Source organism: Lampris incognitus, chromosome 13, assembly GCF_029633865.1.
Source record: "Lampris incognitus isolate fLamInc1 chromosome 13, fLamInc1.hap2, whole genome shotgun sequence".
Taxonomy (NCBI): Eukaryota; Metazoa; Chordata; class Actinopteri; order Lampriformes; family Lampridae; genus Lampris; species Lampris incognitus.
Genome location: NC_079223.1, coordinates 18,901,576 through 18,917,556, shown reverse-complemented (window position 1 = coordinate 18,917,556; position 15,981 = coordinate 18,901,576). Strand labels below are relative to the sequence as shown.

Here is a 15,981-nt window from a genome sequence, read left to right as displayed (position 1 = left end):
CACCATAGCTTTCAGTTTTTGATGGGAGCAACTTCATCAAGATGGTGGATGGTGGCCATCTTGGATTTCAAGATAAGTGCCAATATCTCAGCTTCCAAGCCACTTAGAAGGTAAATCCTGATGTCAAAATACAAATTTTCTGGGTCAACAAATGTATTAAAGCTATTGAGAATATCAATAGGTGACTATTTTTTCTGATATTAGATAATTTAGTTCATTCTGGCAATATATCTACACAATTATGTACATTATACACAACATATTTTTGTAACACACAGCGTGAGCATTCCAGTAGATAATAAGGTAAGTAAAGTTCACGCAGGCCTTCAACTACATGGCAGCGAATCCGGACATTCCCGTGACCATAGATGCCCCACACTTTCGACTTCTGGAGTGCTACACAGTTGTCCGACAAGACGAGTGATTTGGAATCTGTCAATGAAGCACGGAGAGAGTTGTTCTGCCAGAAGAACAAAACGATGGAACACATTCCACAAACGCAAGATTCACTGCTGCAGCACATGAAGCGAGTTGCTTACCAGTCTGGGATCTGGGCGACATTTGAACTGGCCCAGCAGCAGACACCCAGTCCAGAAGGATGGGGATGGACACTGGATGGAGACAGCCAGGTCTGGCTTCCTGTGTGGAGCATTCTACCGATGGCGTGAAAAGCCTGCAGTGAACTAGTCAAGTGCAGTTGTCAAAGCACAAGTGGTTGTGGTGCAAGGTGCTCATGCCAGAAGGCACACTGGAATTGCACAGATCTTTGCAGTTGTAAATGTGACATAATTTGAATATACTTTATCTTAGAATATTATATATTATCTTAGTGAAGATAATAAAGTTCAATTCAATTCATGCATGTTGTCAGTTTTTCAGTGTACATGTATATGACCTATATTAATGTATGTCTGACTGTTTAGGAACTGAGTTGAAAATTATGTAAATACATTGTCAGAATGAACATATTTATTTGATCTTGGCACAAATAATCATCTAGTGATATTCTCAATAGCTTTAATGCATTCATTGACCCAGAAAATTTATATTTTGACACCAAGATTGACCTTCTAAGTGGCTTGGAAGCTGAGATATTGGCACTTAAAGATTTTACATGGCGGCCGCCATCTTGATGAAGTGGCTTCCATCAAAAATTTAAAGCTATGGTGATGGAGAGCATGTGGAAAAAATTTGGTGCTTTTGTCCGGCGTGTCCCCATCCTTCTCAAATCTGGCCCTAAGCCACCTGACTAGAAGTCAAGCAGTGTAAACTAGTTTTGTTCTATGATCATTTTTTGTTTACATCTTTCATCTTCCAAATGCATGCAAAACCGAAACAAAAACAAGAAAATAAGTAAAACAGCATCCAACAAGATAGAATTTTCCAAACCAGTTGACATTAAGTCGAATGTTGCCAACTGTACATTATATCACACACACACACACACACACACACACACACACACACACACACACACACACACACACACACACACACACACACACACTTCCAAAAGAGATACAAATGAGACTGTTCGAAATAAAATAAATGCATCACTACAAGGCGTGAAATCGTTCAGTGACATTAACAGTACCCATCCATGTAGATGTTGCTCCTGGTGCCCAGTGAGTACAGGCTGTTGAGGATGCGGTAACAGGACACCTGGACGCTGTCCACTGGAAAAGAAAAGGAGATGCTTAAATATTTTTTCCATCTATTTTCCCTTTAGTCAACCCAATACTCACTGTATAAAAAGTAAATGTGATCATTTACATATATTCCTGTTTGTGGTAGTGAGGTGTGGTTTAGCATCAACTGGAAGTGGAGAGAGGGAGAGCAGACACAATAGGGAGGCTGATTATTGATCAACCTCAGATGTGCCGAATTAACTGACTGTTCTTATATACTGCAGTGAAGCTGGATCCTTAACTGACACTGACACAGACACCGGCAGAACACACTACAGCAAAGACAGAAAAGGGAGCCACACATCACGGAACGGAGAGAGGCAGCGGCTCCAGCACCTGAGCACACCAGTCCGTGCCAGTGAGAGGCATTGTAAATAAAAGCCTGTGTTCAGCCAAAACCGTGTCCATTCTTTCACCCTAAACCCTCCAGTGGTAATAGCTTTGCCACACTGTTATTATCATTCAGTGAAATATTTTCAACGTGAAGACTGTAGAGTGAATTCTGTGTAGTAGAGCATTACTGCCATTTCTATTCATTTCTTTTTAAGAAATGCATCAGGCCTAATTCCTGGAACACAACAACTTAGTTGACAAATTAAAGAAGACTGATTCTGATTCGAGACCTCAGGCCCTCGTAGGCCTCTGATCAGTGAAAGCTTTTTGAGTGTCTGGTACACAGCCAAGGACAGGCAGAAAGTAGAACAAATAATGCACAATCAGACAGAAATAGACTGTAGTGGATGGGTGTTGATTAATAAATGATTCCTGGAGGGCCCAGTGATCAATGAGGGAGACAATATGCCACTGCCACTCTGCTTTCAAAGCTGCCGAACACTGGAAGTTGAGGGGAGGGGTGTCCCTCAGTGATTTAAGAGGTGTTATACTGCTTATGCTTATGCTGCTTATGGATGGAAGCATATGGAGGACAGCGGGTATGATGGCTGAAAATGCATGAGGGGCGATAAGAGTTTTTAATCTACACTGAGGTGATAGAGAGGATATAAAAATATGTATAAAAAATTTGAACACATTTTTCAGATATGATTTCAGGCTTCTAACTTAGAAGTTGTAGTGAGCAGGGCTGTAAATACACAGCTTGTAGGGGAAGACACAACAATAGGTAACTAAAAATAATGACGAAAGTTTTGCCTGCCTCAGCAATGCGTAGCAGAGACGAGAGAAATGCACTCACGACTCTCAGTAAGGACAACAACATCGACATCCTCCCAGCAGACAAAGGCAGATGCACTGTTGTATTAAACCAGACAGACTATGATGAGAAAGTTGTGACATTACCTAGTGACATGAATACTTATGAGCCCCTGAAATGAGAACCAGGCAGTGGTTACAAGAAAAAGGTAATAGATTGTCTGACACTATTAGAACAGGACAATGCTATTGACAGAATTTTGTACCACAGATTTTACCCAGGGGAAGCAACACCTACTCTGTATGGGTTACCTAAGATACTGTGGCAAGTTTGCGTGGAGAATGAGAGGCAGAGATCTCTTTCGATCACAACACCCATGTCCCATACACCACATGACCCGGGAGTGCTGTTTGATTTAAACACGCCGTCAGAACTGAACAGAACTGATGGGAAAGGAGGAGGCAAGAGGCAAAGATTTAGTTTGAATGGCAGCTCCTGTGTCCCATACACCGCATGACCCCAGGAGTGCTCCTTTATTCTGCCCCTCCCCAATGGTTGCCGAACAATGGCTTCCCCAAACGAGGTCACTATTGAACACACCAGTCTTAGTCATGGTCCTCCAGTCAGTCAGTCCGTAAAATGGTCATCTACCCAGTCTGAGTCAAATATCCAAACAACAATAATCAAAACATGAACACAACATTAATAAAACAATGGGCATCCAGGTAGCGTAGTGGTCTATTCTGTTGTCTACCAACACGGGGATCCCGGTTTGAATCCCCGTTTTACCTCCGGCTTGGTCGGGCATCCCTACAGACACAAGTGGCCATGTCTGGGGGTGGGAAGCCGGATGGGGGTATGTGTCCTGACTGTTGCACTAGCGCCTCCTCTGGTCGTCGGGGCGCCTGTTCGGGGGGGAGGGGGAACAGCGTGATCCTCCCATGTGCTACATCCCCCTGGCAAAATTCCTCACTGTCAGGTGAAAAGACATGGCTGGTGACTCAACATGTATCGGAGGAGGCATGTGGTAGTCTGCAGCCCTCCCTGGATCTGCAGAGGGGGTGGAGCGGCGACTGGGAAAACTTGGAAGAGTGGGGTAATTGGCTGGATACAATTGGGGAGAAAAAAGGGGGAACCCCCCCCCCAAAAACAAAACAAAACAATGATCTCAGCATGAACATTACAGTCCCATAATCCCTTGTGCTTCCCCAGCACATAGCCGTCATCAGTCCAGCGGACGTCTTCCCCGGTTGCTACAATACATAAACAGGATGTGCCATAACGGCCTATTGTTTGTATTGTAGCGAATTGTGGCGGTTCCCGGCTGCCCCCTGAATTTGCTATATTGGTATCAGAAGTGGGATGGTGAGACCGTGAGGCCATAGGAAGCACGTGCGCCCAGAGGCGTGAGGGAGCTGATATGCTGAAGGGCGAGGATGTGCTTCTCAAAGGAGGGGGGTAGTGTAACAACGACGGATAACTACTCGTTAGTCCTTGGCTAATGGGTCAGACCCTTTAGTCGACTGGTTAACATAGTTACTTGTGGTGCAGGAGACCTGGGTTCGCGTCCCGGCTGCGGCAGTTCCCGGCTGTCCCCTGAATTCATTACATTGGTGTCAGAAGTGGGATGGTGAGACCGTGAGGCCATCGGAAGCACGTGCACCCAGAGGCATGAGGGAGTTGGTATGGTGAAGCGCGGGGACGCACTTCCCAAAGGAGGGGGGTAGTGTAACGATAACGAATGACTAGACTTGCTAGCCCTTGGCTAACGGGTTGGACCCTTTAGTCGACTGGTTAGCGCAGTTGCCCATGGTGAGGGCGACCCAGGTTCGTGTCCCGGCCTCGGCAGTTCCCGGCCGCCCCCCGAATTCGCTACAGTATGATTAACTCAGTGACCTATAACATCTCTAAGTCTCTTGCATCTTTCTTAACTCATTGGTAGGCAGTAATGAACATCACATTCAGAACGTTATGGATTTTGTGGATAAGGTGAGTGACATCATTATGGAAGTGGATGAAAAAAATGATCCCTTATGATGTTAAGTCTCTCTTCACAGCAATTAAGGAAGAAATGAGAAAACTACAGGATCATGTCGAAAATCTGTACAACAGAGGATGTCACTGTAACATTAAAATCTTAGGTATACCTGACAGGGCAGAGAACAAGACATGACACTGTTTTTACAGAAGGAGATTCCAGAAATGCTCGGGGACCAGTTTGAAACACCACTGGAGATACAGTGAGCGCACAGAGTGCCCGGTGGTCCACCAAGACGTGACCAGAGGGAGGGAGACCAGCCACGGCCCATCATGATCAATATGCTCCGTTTCCAGGCGAAAGAGGAAATTTTACGGGCAGCACAAGAGAAGGGGCAAGTTACTTGGTGCAAAGCCTGGATCATGTTGTTTCCAGACCACTCTAAACGCATCAGCGATCTGAGGATGTCTTATAAACAAGTGAAAGCCAATCTGAAAGAGAGGGGAGTGGAGCCCGCCCTGCAGTTCCCTGGCACACTGGCGATCAAACTAAACGGAGCCAAGCACAGGTTTGAAACAGACTTCATCAAAAGAATCACTAAGGACTGATTTCAGAATTCGGACTGTAAACTATGTTTAATATTGGTTGATAATACAGTTATGGCTATGGCTTTTCCCCCCTCTTCTTCTTATATCATGGCATTAACCATCCTAACTGTTTTGGTCTCTACTGGTTAGATATGTTTCTGGGTCAACAGTATTGGTATAACGTGTTTATGTATGATTTCCCCTTTATTTTATGGTTAATTATTAGCCTATGCATCTTTACTGATAAGGCTGCCTTTCATTACTATGGACGGGCTTCAGCTTTATTTGCTACTAGAGGGTGTAGTAACAAGCCTCTTATATAGCCATATAGTTTTACATATTTTTACAAAAGGGGTTTGTACAGATATATAGTGTCGGGTTGATGGTAAGTCAAGTTCAGATGACCTCAAGTTTACCAAGTAGGTTATGGTTCAGTATGTGTTGCTTTTCCCCAGCTCCTCTGGTTTGGCTAGGAGGGTATTTAGTTCTGTTGTTATCTTTTTTATTGAGCATTTTTTTTATTGGTTTGGTTTTTATTACCCCTTACAATTCTTCCACCTCTAAAATACAGACTTAACACTACTATCATACAACATTATGACCTCATATATTAGTCTAAATGACTGACACAGAAGATTTGAAGCTAGTCAGTTGGAACCTTAAAGGGCTTAATCATGCCATTAAGAAAAAGGACGTTTTAGCATACCTCAAGTCATCTAAAGCCGATATTGCCTTTGTCCAAGAGGCCCACCTCAATAAAAGGGAATCAGAAAAATTCCAGTGCTCTTGGGTAGGAAAGGTATCTTCCAGTCCAGGTTCTAGTAAAAGTAGAGGGGTTTCTATCCTCATAAGCAAGAAAATCCACTTTACTGAAACTAAAGTATTATCTGACTCAGATGGTCATTATATAATAGTATGCAGGCAATTGATGGATACTCCGGTGGTTTTATACACACCCAATGCTGACAGGCCTTAATTTTTTCATGGTTTATCACAAACTCTTTTAGAACTGAGGGATACTCAAATAATATTAGGGGGTGATTTTAACCAGATTTTGGACCAGGACCTAGATAGATCTCAGCCTAGACATGGCACAGAGGGATAATCAGCTGCAGCAATAAAACAATTGGCCAGTGACCTAGGTTTGAAAGATATTTTGAGATTGATGCACCCTGGTGGAAGAGATTATTCTTTCTTTTCTCCTCATAATGTTTACACCAGAATTGACTATTTTTTAATTTCTCAGTCATTAGTGGATATTACTTAGTTCTAACATAGATAATACAGTCAGGCATCTCAGACCATGCACCTTATCTATACCTGCTTCTCCAAATTTTCACAGGCTCCTAAGAGCCACAGATGGCGCTTAAACACATCTTTGCTGAAAGACAGCTAATTTGTTAATATGATTAGGGATGAAACAGCTCTTTTTGAAGAGACTAATACAAAGCAAGACAGCACTCTATCTGGTGGGACACGCTTAAAGCTTATCTGAGGGGCAGGATTATTTCATATGCCTCATTTAAGAAAAAGCCTGCCAATGAGAAAACTTCCAATCTAGAGAGTGAGCTTAAGGAACTTGAAACCTCATATTCACAAAATAGGGATAGACCCATTTTAAACAAGTTAATTGCCACCAAGTACAAGCTAAATAGAATATACCATAAAAGAGCTGAATATGCCTTATTTCGGATTAATCGGTTTTACTGGGAGATGGGTGAAATACCTGGCCAGCTACTGGCATATAAACAAACAAAACAGTTTGAATTATATAGCAGGTACATGAATGTCAAATGGAGCTGTCTCTCTACTTCCTCTGAGCAAATAAATGGAGTGTTTATGTACTTTTATAATTCCCTTTACACATCACAGGGTATAATGGATAAGCAGAAATTTGATAGTTTCTTTAATTACTTAAATCTTCCACAACTCTCTGATGAAGATAGGGAATATCTAGAGGGTCCACTAAAACTCGAAGAGTTATCTCAGGTTTTTAAAAATATGCCCCTTAATAAGGTTCCCAGGGTGGATGGTCTCCCTGCCAATTTTTATAGGAAATTTGAAGACATTATCAGTCCTATATTGCTTGAAGTGTATAAGGACGCATACAAAGTTGGATCCTTCCTTACCACTTTCCATGCATACAGCAATCATCTCTCTTATCCACAAGAAGGGGAAAGATCCTCTGGATCCAAGTGGGTACCGTCCTATTTCACTCCTTGACAATTACCAAAAGTTCTTAGCAAAGGTTATTTCAAACAGGCTGTCGAAGGTTATTAGTAGTATTATCAATATGGACCAGACAGGCTTTATCCCTCATCAACACAACTCTGACAACCTTAGAAGGCTGGTCAACATACAATGTGCTGTCCATGATTCAAGTTCTCCAACATTTGCCTTGCCATTAGATGCAGTCAAGGCCTTTGATTATGTCAAATGGAACTACCTTTTTGAAACTCTTAGACAGTTTGGCTTTGGGGAGAGCTTTATCAGTTGGATAAGAACCTCATATGACACTCCTTATGCCTGTGTTTTAACAAATGGGCTTATGTCTGACCTGTTCCAACTGTGTAGATCTACAAGGCAGGGTTGCCCTTTGAGTCTGGGGCTGTTCAGTCAAGTTTAAGGCCCTTTAGCACAGAAACTAAGAGGTAATCTGCTTATTCGTGGGGTCACGGTGGGTAGTACGCAGCACAAGATTATGCTATATGCCGATGACATGTTGCTTGTTTTAACTCAACCTAATATTTCTATACCTGCTTTACTGCAGTGTATTGAGACCTTCACTTTACTCTCAGGTTATCACATTAATTGGGAGAAATCTGAGGTCTTGCCGCTGTCAGGCTTTTGACCAGCCACTCTTTTTAATCAGTGGAAGTTCAAATGGTCCCCAAAGGTATTAAATACCTTGGCATCCTAATAACCCCCAGCTATCGGGACAGGGTTGAGGAAAACTTCAAACCCTTACTTCAGAAAATGAAGAATGACTTTGCTAGATGGTCCAGGATTCACCTTTCCTTATGGGGTAAAATAAACTCTCTTAAAATGATGTTGGCACCTATAATCTATCAAATTTTAGCACATATTCCTCCGAATATCTGAAACTCTTACTTTAAAGAAATTGTCAGACAAATACTAGATTTCCTCTGGGGTAACGCACACCATCGCTTAAGTGTAAAGAAACTATGGGCTCCCACGAGGAGGGGTGGACTTGGTCTTCTGAATTTCAGGTGGTATTATTGGGCTATTAACATAAAACATATGAGTGTGTGGCTAGCAAATAGGAAGGAGCGGATCAGGCCAAGCTGGTTTCAGTTAAAGTTTGAGGCTTGTGGAGGAGCTTCTCCTTGGCTTGGATTATTTAGTACAGATAAACCACAACTATCTGACCACTCCATTGTTGCAAATACCAGTTTGTTATGGGTCAAGTTGCACAGAGCAGGGTGCTGGAACTTTTGTAAATCTCCCCAGGCCCCCCTGTGGCATAATAAACATATCCTTATAGGAGGCAAGACTGTCTGTTGGAAACAGCAGCATGAAGTGGGGATTAGCTATATATCTGATCTATTTGATGAACATACTAAACAGTACTTAAGCTTTGACCAAATTTCAGTTAAGTATAATCTACCACGGAATCATTTTAGAAACATATTCAAATGAAAATTTCTTTGTCCAAATCTCTAGGACATCCCCTTGTCTATCCAACAGGCAGTCCAATTGAGGAGCTTCTAACAAAGGCATCATCCCAAAAGGGAGTGGCTTCAAAAATTTACTGCATGCTACAGGAACAAATATCAGACCCTTTAAACAAGGTTAAGGATCAATGGGTAAAAGAGCTGGCTCTGGACATTTCCGCTGCTGATTGGATATCATGCTTAATTAACCTGAATACTATGTACAAAAAAGTAGGAAATAAATTTATCCAACGGAAAATAATTCATAGATGGTACTGGACACCACAAAAATGCATAGGAGGAATCTCCTACCAGATGACTGCTGTTGGAGATGTAAGGGAGCTGGGGCCTCTATTTCACATATACTTTTGTTATGCCTGGCACTAAATGACTGGTGCAATAACATTCAACAAGTTTTATTTGAAGTTGTTAAGAGGCAATTCCCAATCACCGTAAAACTGTTTATGTTGGTCTTAACAACAGAACTCAAGGACTCTGGCCTCTCCTCCTTTGAAAAGAGGTGGATTATCCTGGCCACCACAACTGCCAAACGTATACTGTTGAGACACTGGAAAAAAGAATATCCCCCTCCCTATGAAGAGTGGGCTACAACTATGGCTAAGCTGGCTTGCTATGAGAGGGTCTTATACTCTCTTTTGGACAAGATGAACCAATTTGAGCTTACCTGGGGCCCATTTGTGGCTTGGTCAACAAGGACATAGAGGTGTAACTGTGTACTGAATGCTTTATATGGTATTGTTTCTGAATTTTGAGGGGGTAATTTTATTTTTTTATTTATTTCATTTATTTTATTATTACTATTACTACTACTACTATTATTATTATTATTATTATTATTTTCTTTTTCTGTCCTGTCTTTCTCTTTGAAAAATTTTAATAAAATTGTTCATTACAAAAAGTCTCTCTTCACGTGCGTTTCTGTTGATGAAGCAGTGGAGGTAGTTTGTGTGAAATTACAGGACAACCCCACCCTTAGCAATAGGACCACCCTTAACACTGACCAAGTGTGTCTGCTCCTGAAGCTGTGTCTTCAATCCATGTACGTCACATACTGGGGGCAGTACTATAGGCAGAAGCATGGGTGTGCTATGAGTTCCTCAGTTTCACCTATAGTGGCCAACTTGTATACGGAGGGAGTGGAAAAGACGGCTCTTATGTCCTTTACAGGGGCACCACCTAGCCATTGGTTCAGATTTGTGGATGACACCTGGGTTAAAATTAAATCTCAGAATGTACCACATTTCACTGACTACATTAACTCGGTGGACAACCACATCAAGTCCACTGGGGAGGATGTGAAAAATTACAGGTTAGCCTTCTTAGACCGTGAAATTGCAATTGGTGATGGGGGACATTTGATTGTTGATGTTTACTGTAAAACAACACATACTGACATACTCTCATCATTCACTGGAGCACAAACTAGGAGTCATCAAGGCGTTGTACCACTAAGCTGACAATGTCCCCACTGACACAGCGGCCAGAAAATGGGAGAAATCCCGCATTAAACAGGCCCTGGTTAAGTGCGTTTATCCTAACTGGGTGTTTCTCAAAGCCAGGAAGATGTACAAACTGCACCAGCCAAACAAAGAGAGGAGAAGAACAACAGCTGCCTAAGCGTAAACCAGTGGTTATTCCGCATGTGGCGGGAGTGTCAGAACAGCTGAAACGCGTATTTTCCAAACACTACGTCTTGGTTGCTTTTAAATCTCAAAATATACTCTTCCAGAAATTGGTGCACCCCAAGGATTGGGTCACCCGGCACAAAAGAGCGAGCTACCTCGTCAGGCCAGGACTCCACGGTCTACACCCATCTGCAGGCCAGTGGCCACTCTTTCAAGGATGAGGATGTGCACATCCTTGATAGGGAGGAACACAGGTTTGAACAGGGAGTCAAAGAGGCCATCTATGTGTAGAGAGAATGATCGTCCTTGAACCACTGGGGTGGGGGGGTGAGGCATTGTTAATGGGCCATGACCAGGCCATTTGCATGGCAATTTGCATATGAAACCGATTTTTGGTTTCGGTTGTTATACCACTGTATCGTTTATAAGGTTGGGGGATATCTGCAGTCAGTTGAGACTGCTGAAGTCACTTAGATGAGTGATAAAACATTTCTCCCACTAAACGTTGTGTTCAGATGAACTGATTCAACTCTGGGATTTCCTTACCTTAACTGGATTATTGAGCACGCAAGACAACTAAAAATAAGGAAAAATAATCAGCACCATTTTGCTCTCGGGAGATGTGAAACGTGAGTCATCCACTTTGCCATCTATTATGACAAAGCTATCACATTTCATATTTTCCATCCATTTATATCATTATTTTTATTTTCGTGCAAATACTTGAAAAAACTTTCATTGAATAATGGAATACTAGTGCATGTACTAGATTGTGCCAATGCCCAGAAATACACTGTACTGAGTATTACATCTCAGTCTTACTAGTTCAGTGGTACTGTGCTCTATTTGATGTGGCATCTAATGTGATCGTTGCCTTTGCACACCATGCACACATGCTGTTCTTTCATATATTCTCACTGAGCATTTATGGAAGATATTAGATATGAGAGAATCTCTCACATATCTCATATGCTTCATACTTGATTTTGGTCTTTCTTTATTCCAACATCTACTTCTATTGATATTCTGTTTCTTTACCTAGCCGTTATATCTTATTTGTTGCTGCAATAACTGCATTTCCCAATCACAGTGATCATCGAACTTTAATCTCGATGGACACAGCTCCCATTACAATAACATAGACTTAAAGAGCACATACCCAGAATATGTTCTCCACAGCTTTGGCTGCTGAGATGCTGGAAGAGGGCAGTGAGAGTGGGGAGCAGGATGGAGGTGGTGTAGCCGAGGACCTTGGCTAGTCCCCTGGGCTTCTGACTCCTACCCTGGGCCAAAGGAGTCAAGGTCACAGAAAGGTTCTCCACTGTCATCTCCAAATCCACTGCAGCTGCCTCAAAGAATGATCGCATAGACGTCCTGATGCACTCAGGGGCAGATTTCAACAAGGTCCTTTAAGAGAGTGAAGGATGACAGCACCCATCCTTATAATTTGAAAAACTCTCTAGACATATGGCTAGATGAATGTGACAGATGTTTACAGGATAATGCCCACAAAAGTAATGAGTACCTATGTTCAATGAAAAGAATAAAATGTGTTATATCTATTTTCACTACATTAAGAGTTAAGTGTAACAAATTAACTACTACTTTTTCCATCCAGGAAAGCCTGAAAGATATCAATCTGCTCCAAAACAAATCACTGCTGCTACCTCAGGGTTCATAGGCATTGTTGTTTAGATACTAAAAGTGAGATCAATCTCAATTAGAATATCTTCACTGTATCCTTGGCTCACTTACACCAGCAGTCTCATTTTAGGACACAAAGGCGTGACACTAATGTGATTGGACGGGGTGGGAACGGGGGATGGTGGGGGGGCAGATATCGACCATGTGACAGCAGAGCCATCTAGTTACCTGGAATCCAAGGTCCGTGCCAAAACGTAGAGGCAGCTGGCAATGGAGCAGGCATTGTTGCCTGAGGAAGCGGGAAGACCAAAGTAAAGACAAGCATGTGTTACACACAGAAATAAAAAAAGAGCATACAAATATTGACACAATGAGCACACATGCGCGCACAAAATCATATACAACCCCACTCATACATACATACATACACACACACACACAAAATCAGACAGAAAGGCCTTATACATGCACAACAGTAGTCAGCATCGGGTCACAGCAAGAGGAAACGTTAGTTAATAAACCGTAACTTGTTAAGCACAGCTTTATCTCCACATTATCCTTACCAAACAGTGAGATCCTGTGTCTCACTAGAGCCCCCAGTTTGCAAAAGAGACTGAAAGGAGGAGGACAAGCAAATCGGGGAGGAAAGAAAGAGGCAGAAAACAATTTAGTGACAGACCATCAGAGAGGGACTTCAGAGGAAATACACTGTGAAACACCACCGAGTATCATTTCAAAGAAACATTTGGTCAAAGATTACAGTAGGCTAAATCTGTATGGGAGGACACCTTCAATATCTGGCTGCTCAAGACACTAATAATTGGCGTTGGCTAGATTTAATGGGATGATCCACACCTGGTGACCATTTCCTTCTCCTTATTTGAAGCATGGCTTCTGTTGCCATGGGAACTGGGAGCAGTGGACATGAGATACAGACTTTGGCTCTTCAGATATTGTTCCAACAAAGGAAGTACAACCTGTTGAAGACAGTTCAGATATGGGCCTGTATGCATAACAGTACTAAGCGTCATATTACTGACCTGGCATCAATGGCAGGGTGAAACAATTATAATTAAAGCTCCTTAACAGGTTGAAGTAGCCACAGACGGACACTAAAACAATATAGTCATGTGGTCTGAGAGCCATGCTTATTTTCCCATGGTAATTAATTTCATCTTTTGACAGGGCAGTGAACTTCTCAGCAGCTGATGACAGAATCACTGTTTGTGGAGGATATAATTGGTGTTTTACCAGTTACATGTTGCATGTTAGCTGTTCTTCCATTTCAGGAAACGTGGATTTCTTTTAACACTTTGCAGTCTTATGTTTCTTCTTCTGTGGTGATGTCTATGCAGTAATTACATCTGACTTTGTGCATGGACTACTGACTGCTGTCATGGCTGACATCACAGAATTGATCTGTGTGTGTGTGTGTGTGTGTGTGTGTGTGTGTGTGTGTGTGTGTGTGTGTTGTTGTTGGAGGATAGAGGGAAGAGACTTGGGGGCATAGCTGTTCACAGACTCAGATGGCTGCTTGACTCAGGGGGTCCCATCCGAAAGAAATTAGCCCTTTTCATTCCTATCCTCCTTAGAATCTGAACAGTGTGGGAGGCTCTAATCAATGTCCTGATGGCAATCGACACACCCACATGGATTTCCAAAATGGCTAAACAAATTACATGGCCACAAAGAGTCTCACTTAGTGGGGTTGCCTGTGGCAACAATCCAACAAAACTAATTAGCTGATGTAAATGAAACTAGGAAAAAGAAAAAAAAGCTTACAAGATCACAGAATGGCTTTGGAAATTAGAAAGTTGGTGGATGACTGTCTCTTGATTCTTTAGGGAATCCATATCGGAAAGTGGATCTGGATGGTGTTTTAATATGGTTATGATGTGAGTCAAACCTGGGAGAAAAAATGTATTTGTTGCTTGTGTGGCACTCTCTCCCCTTTGGCAATCTGTCCTCTTGCTTGCATTACCTCTGTGCAAAGAAAAACACAATGTCACGTGTTACAACATTCATTTTATTTAAAGTATATGGTTAGAATAAAATATCACATTAAAAATACAGAATATTGAAAAAATATTGGGGCAATTTTAATTTTAAGGGTTTGCAGTATCAGTATATTATTGCATTGAAATAAAGCTGAAATTAGAGAAAGGTTGAACTTATTTTTTTCTCTCCCTTTTTCTCCCCAAATGTACCCGGCCAATTATCCTACTCTTCTGAGCCATCCCGGTCGCTGCTCCACCCCCTCTTCTGATCCGGGGAGGGTTGCAGACTACCACATGCTTCCTCCAATACATGTGGAATCGCCAGCCGCTTCTTTTCACCTGACAATGAGGTGTTTTGCCAGGGGGACGTAGCGCGTGGAAGGATCACGCTATTCCCCCCAGTTCCTCCTCCCCCCTAAACAGGTGCCCCGAATGACCAGAGAGATCGCTAGTGCAGTGACCAGGACACATACCCGCATCTGGCTTCCCACCTGCAGACACGGCCAATTGTGTTTGTAGGGACGCCCAACCAAGCTGAAGGTAACACGGGGATTCGAACCGGCGATCCCTGTGTTGGTAGGCAAAGGAATAGACCACTTCACTACCCAGACACCCCCAGAGAGGTTGAACTCTGTGCGCATCGCATTCGAATGACCGAACGTGCAGGCGTAGAGTATCTGCTGTGTAGAAATTGCTTATACTCTTGCTACAGGTGACAATATTTAGCTGCAGGCTTACGCATATATTTTATTCAGAAATACACAGACAGCCTTAGTTAAGGAACTGGTCAAGAGTGGAAATGCCCCAAGCATGGTAGATTCAAAGATGAGCTGACTCTGGTGAGTCACGATTCATAAAATCCCAAATCCATATCAACTCTAAGGTGTCAAGCTCCCATTATAGCCTAAGGAGATCACAGGCAAAAGGTCAATGTTTCCTTTGTTATAATTAAGTTGCACGTTTTATTTATTTTGGTGTTATGTTCAAATGCCATACTGAAAAGTGCATCAGTGAAATCAAAATAAATTGTGTGAAAACATTAATAAAACAGGTTCTACATGTGGCGTGGACATATTAAACCCATTATTTTCAACTGTGCTACATTCACTGTATGCAAAAGTTTGAATTTGTGAAGCAAAAAATAAGAAAATTTGTTTTCAGTTAAGGGATACATCACTTTAATGGTTGCAACTTTCACAGAGGTGAACTGTGCTCAAATATGGACTCATTCATTATCAAGTGAGAGAGTTTTAAGAAAGTTTTGTCATGACAGTCATGAACATTATAAGGTTACCCAGCTCCAACACATGTTCCTGGGCCTCCTCAGTGTAAGACAACATCTGCTGAAGGAAGGTGTAACCAAAGCGGTTGGCTATGGCTGGGGAGTCCATCTCCACTGTCTTCCTATCCCTGAATAGGGAGTGAAGACAGTGACAGTTGTTAAACTACTCCTTGCTGCTACGAAGGATTATAAACTGTAGCATTTAATCAACCTACAAATCATATTCTTTTAAGTACTGCATGAGATCGAGGTATAATATATGACCTTCTCCTCCTCCACGCAGAGTTAAAGAGGCATTGCAATTATCTTAGGATTCATATTGTTGTACTTCAGGT

General features: G+C 42.2%; 1 protein-coding gene across 1 annotated transcript in view; it reads right to left on the bottom strand.

Annotated features, from left to right (window-relative positions):
• Window positions 1–15,981, bottom strand: part of ryr2b (ryanodine receptor 2b (cardiac)) — a 127,464-nt gene that overhangs the window by 51,236 nt on the left and 60,247 nt on the right. The window contains exons 62-68 of the mRNA XM_056292302.1: window positions 15,659–15,774; window positions 14,274–14,338; window positions 13,223–13,344; window positions 12,931–12,980; window positions 12,596–12,656; window positions 11,883–12,130; window positions 1,595–1,676 (exon numbers count right to left, since the gene is read on the bottom strand). Of these exons, the coding sequence (XP_056148277.1) occupies window positions 1,595–1,676; window positions 11,883–12,130; window positions 12,596–12,656; window positions 12,931–12,980; window positions 13,223–13,344; window positions 14,274–14,338; window positions 15,659–15,774 (744 nt within the window). The remainder of the gene's footprint in view (window positions 1–1,594; window positions 1,677–11,882; window positions 12,131–12,595; window positions 12,657–12,930; window positions 12,981–13,222; window positions 13,345–14,273; window positions 14,339–15,658; window positions 15,775–15,981) is intronic.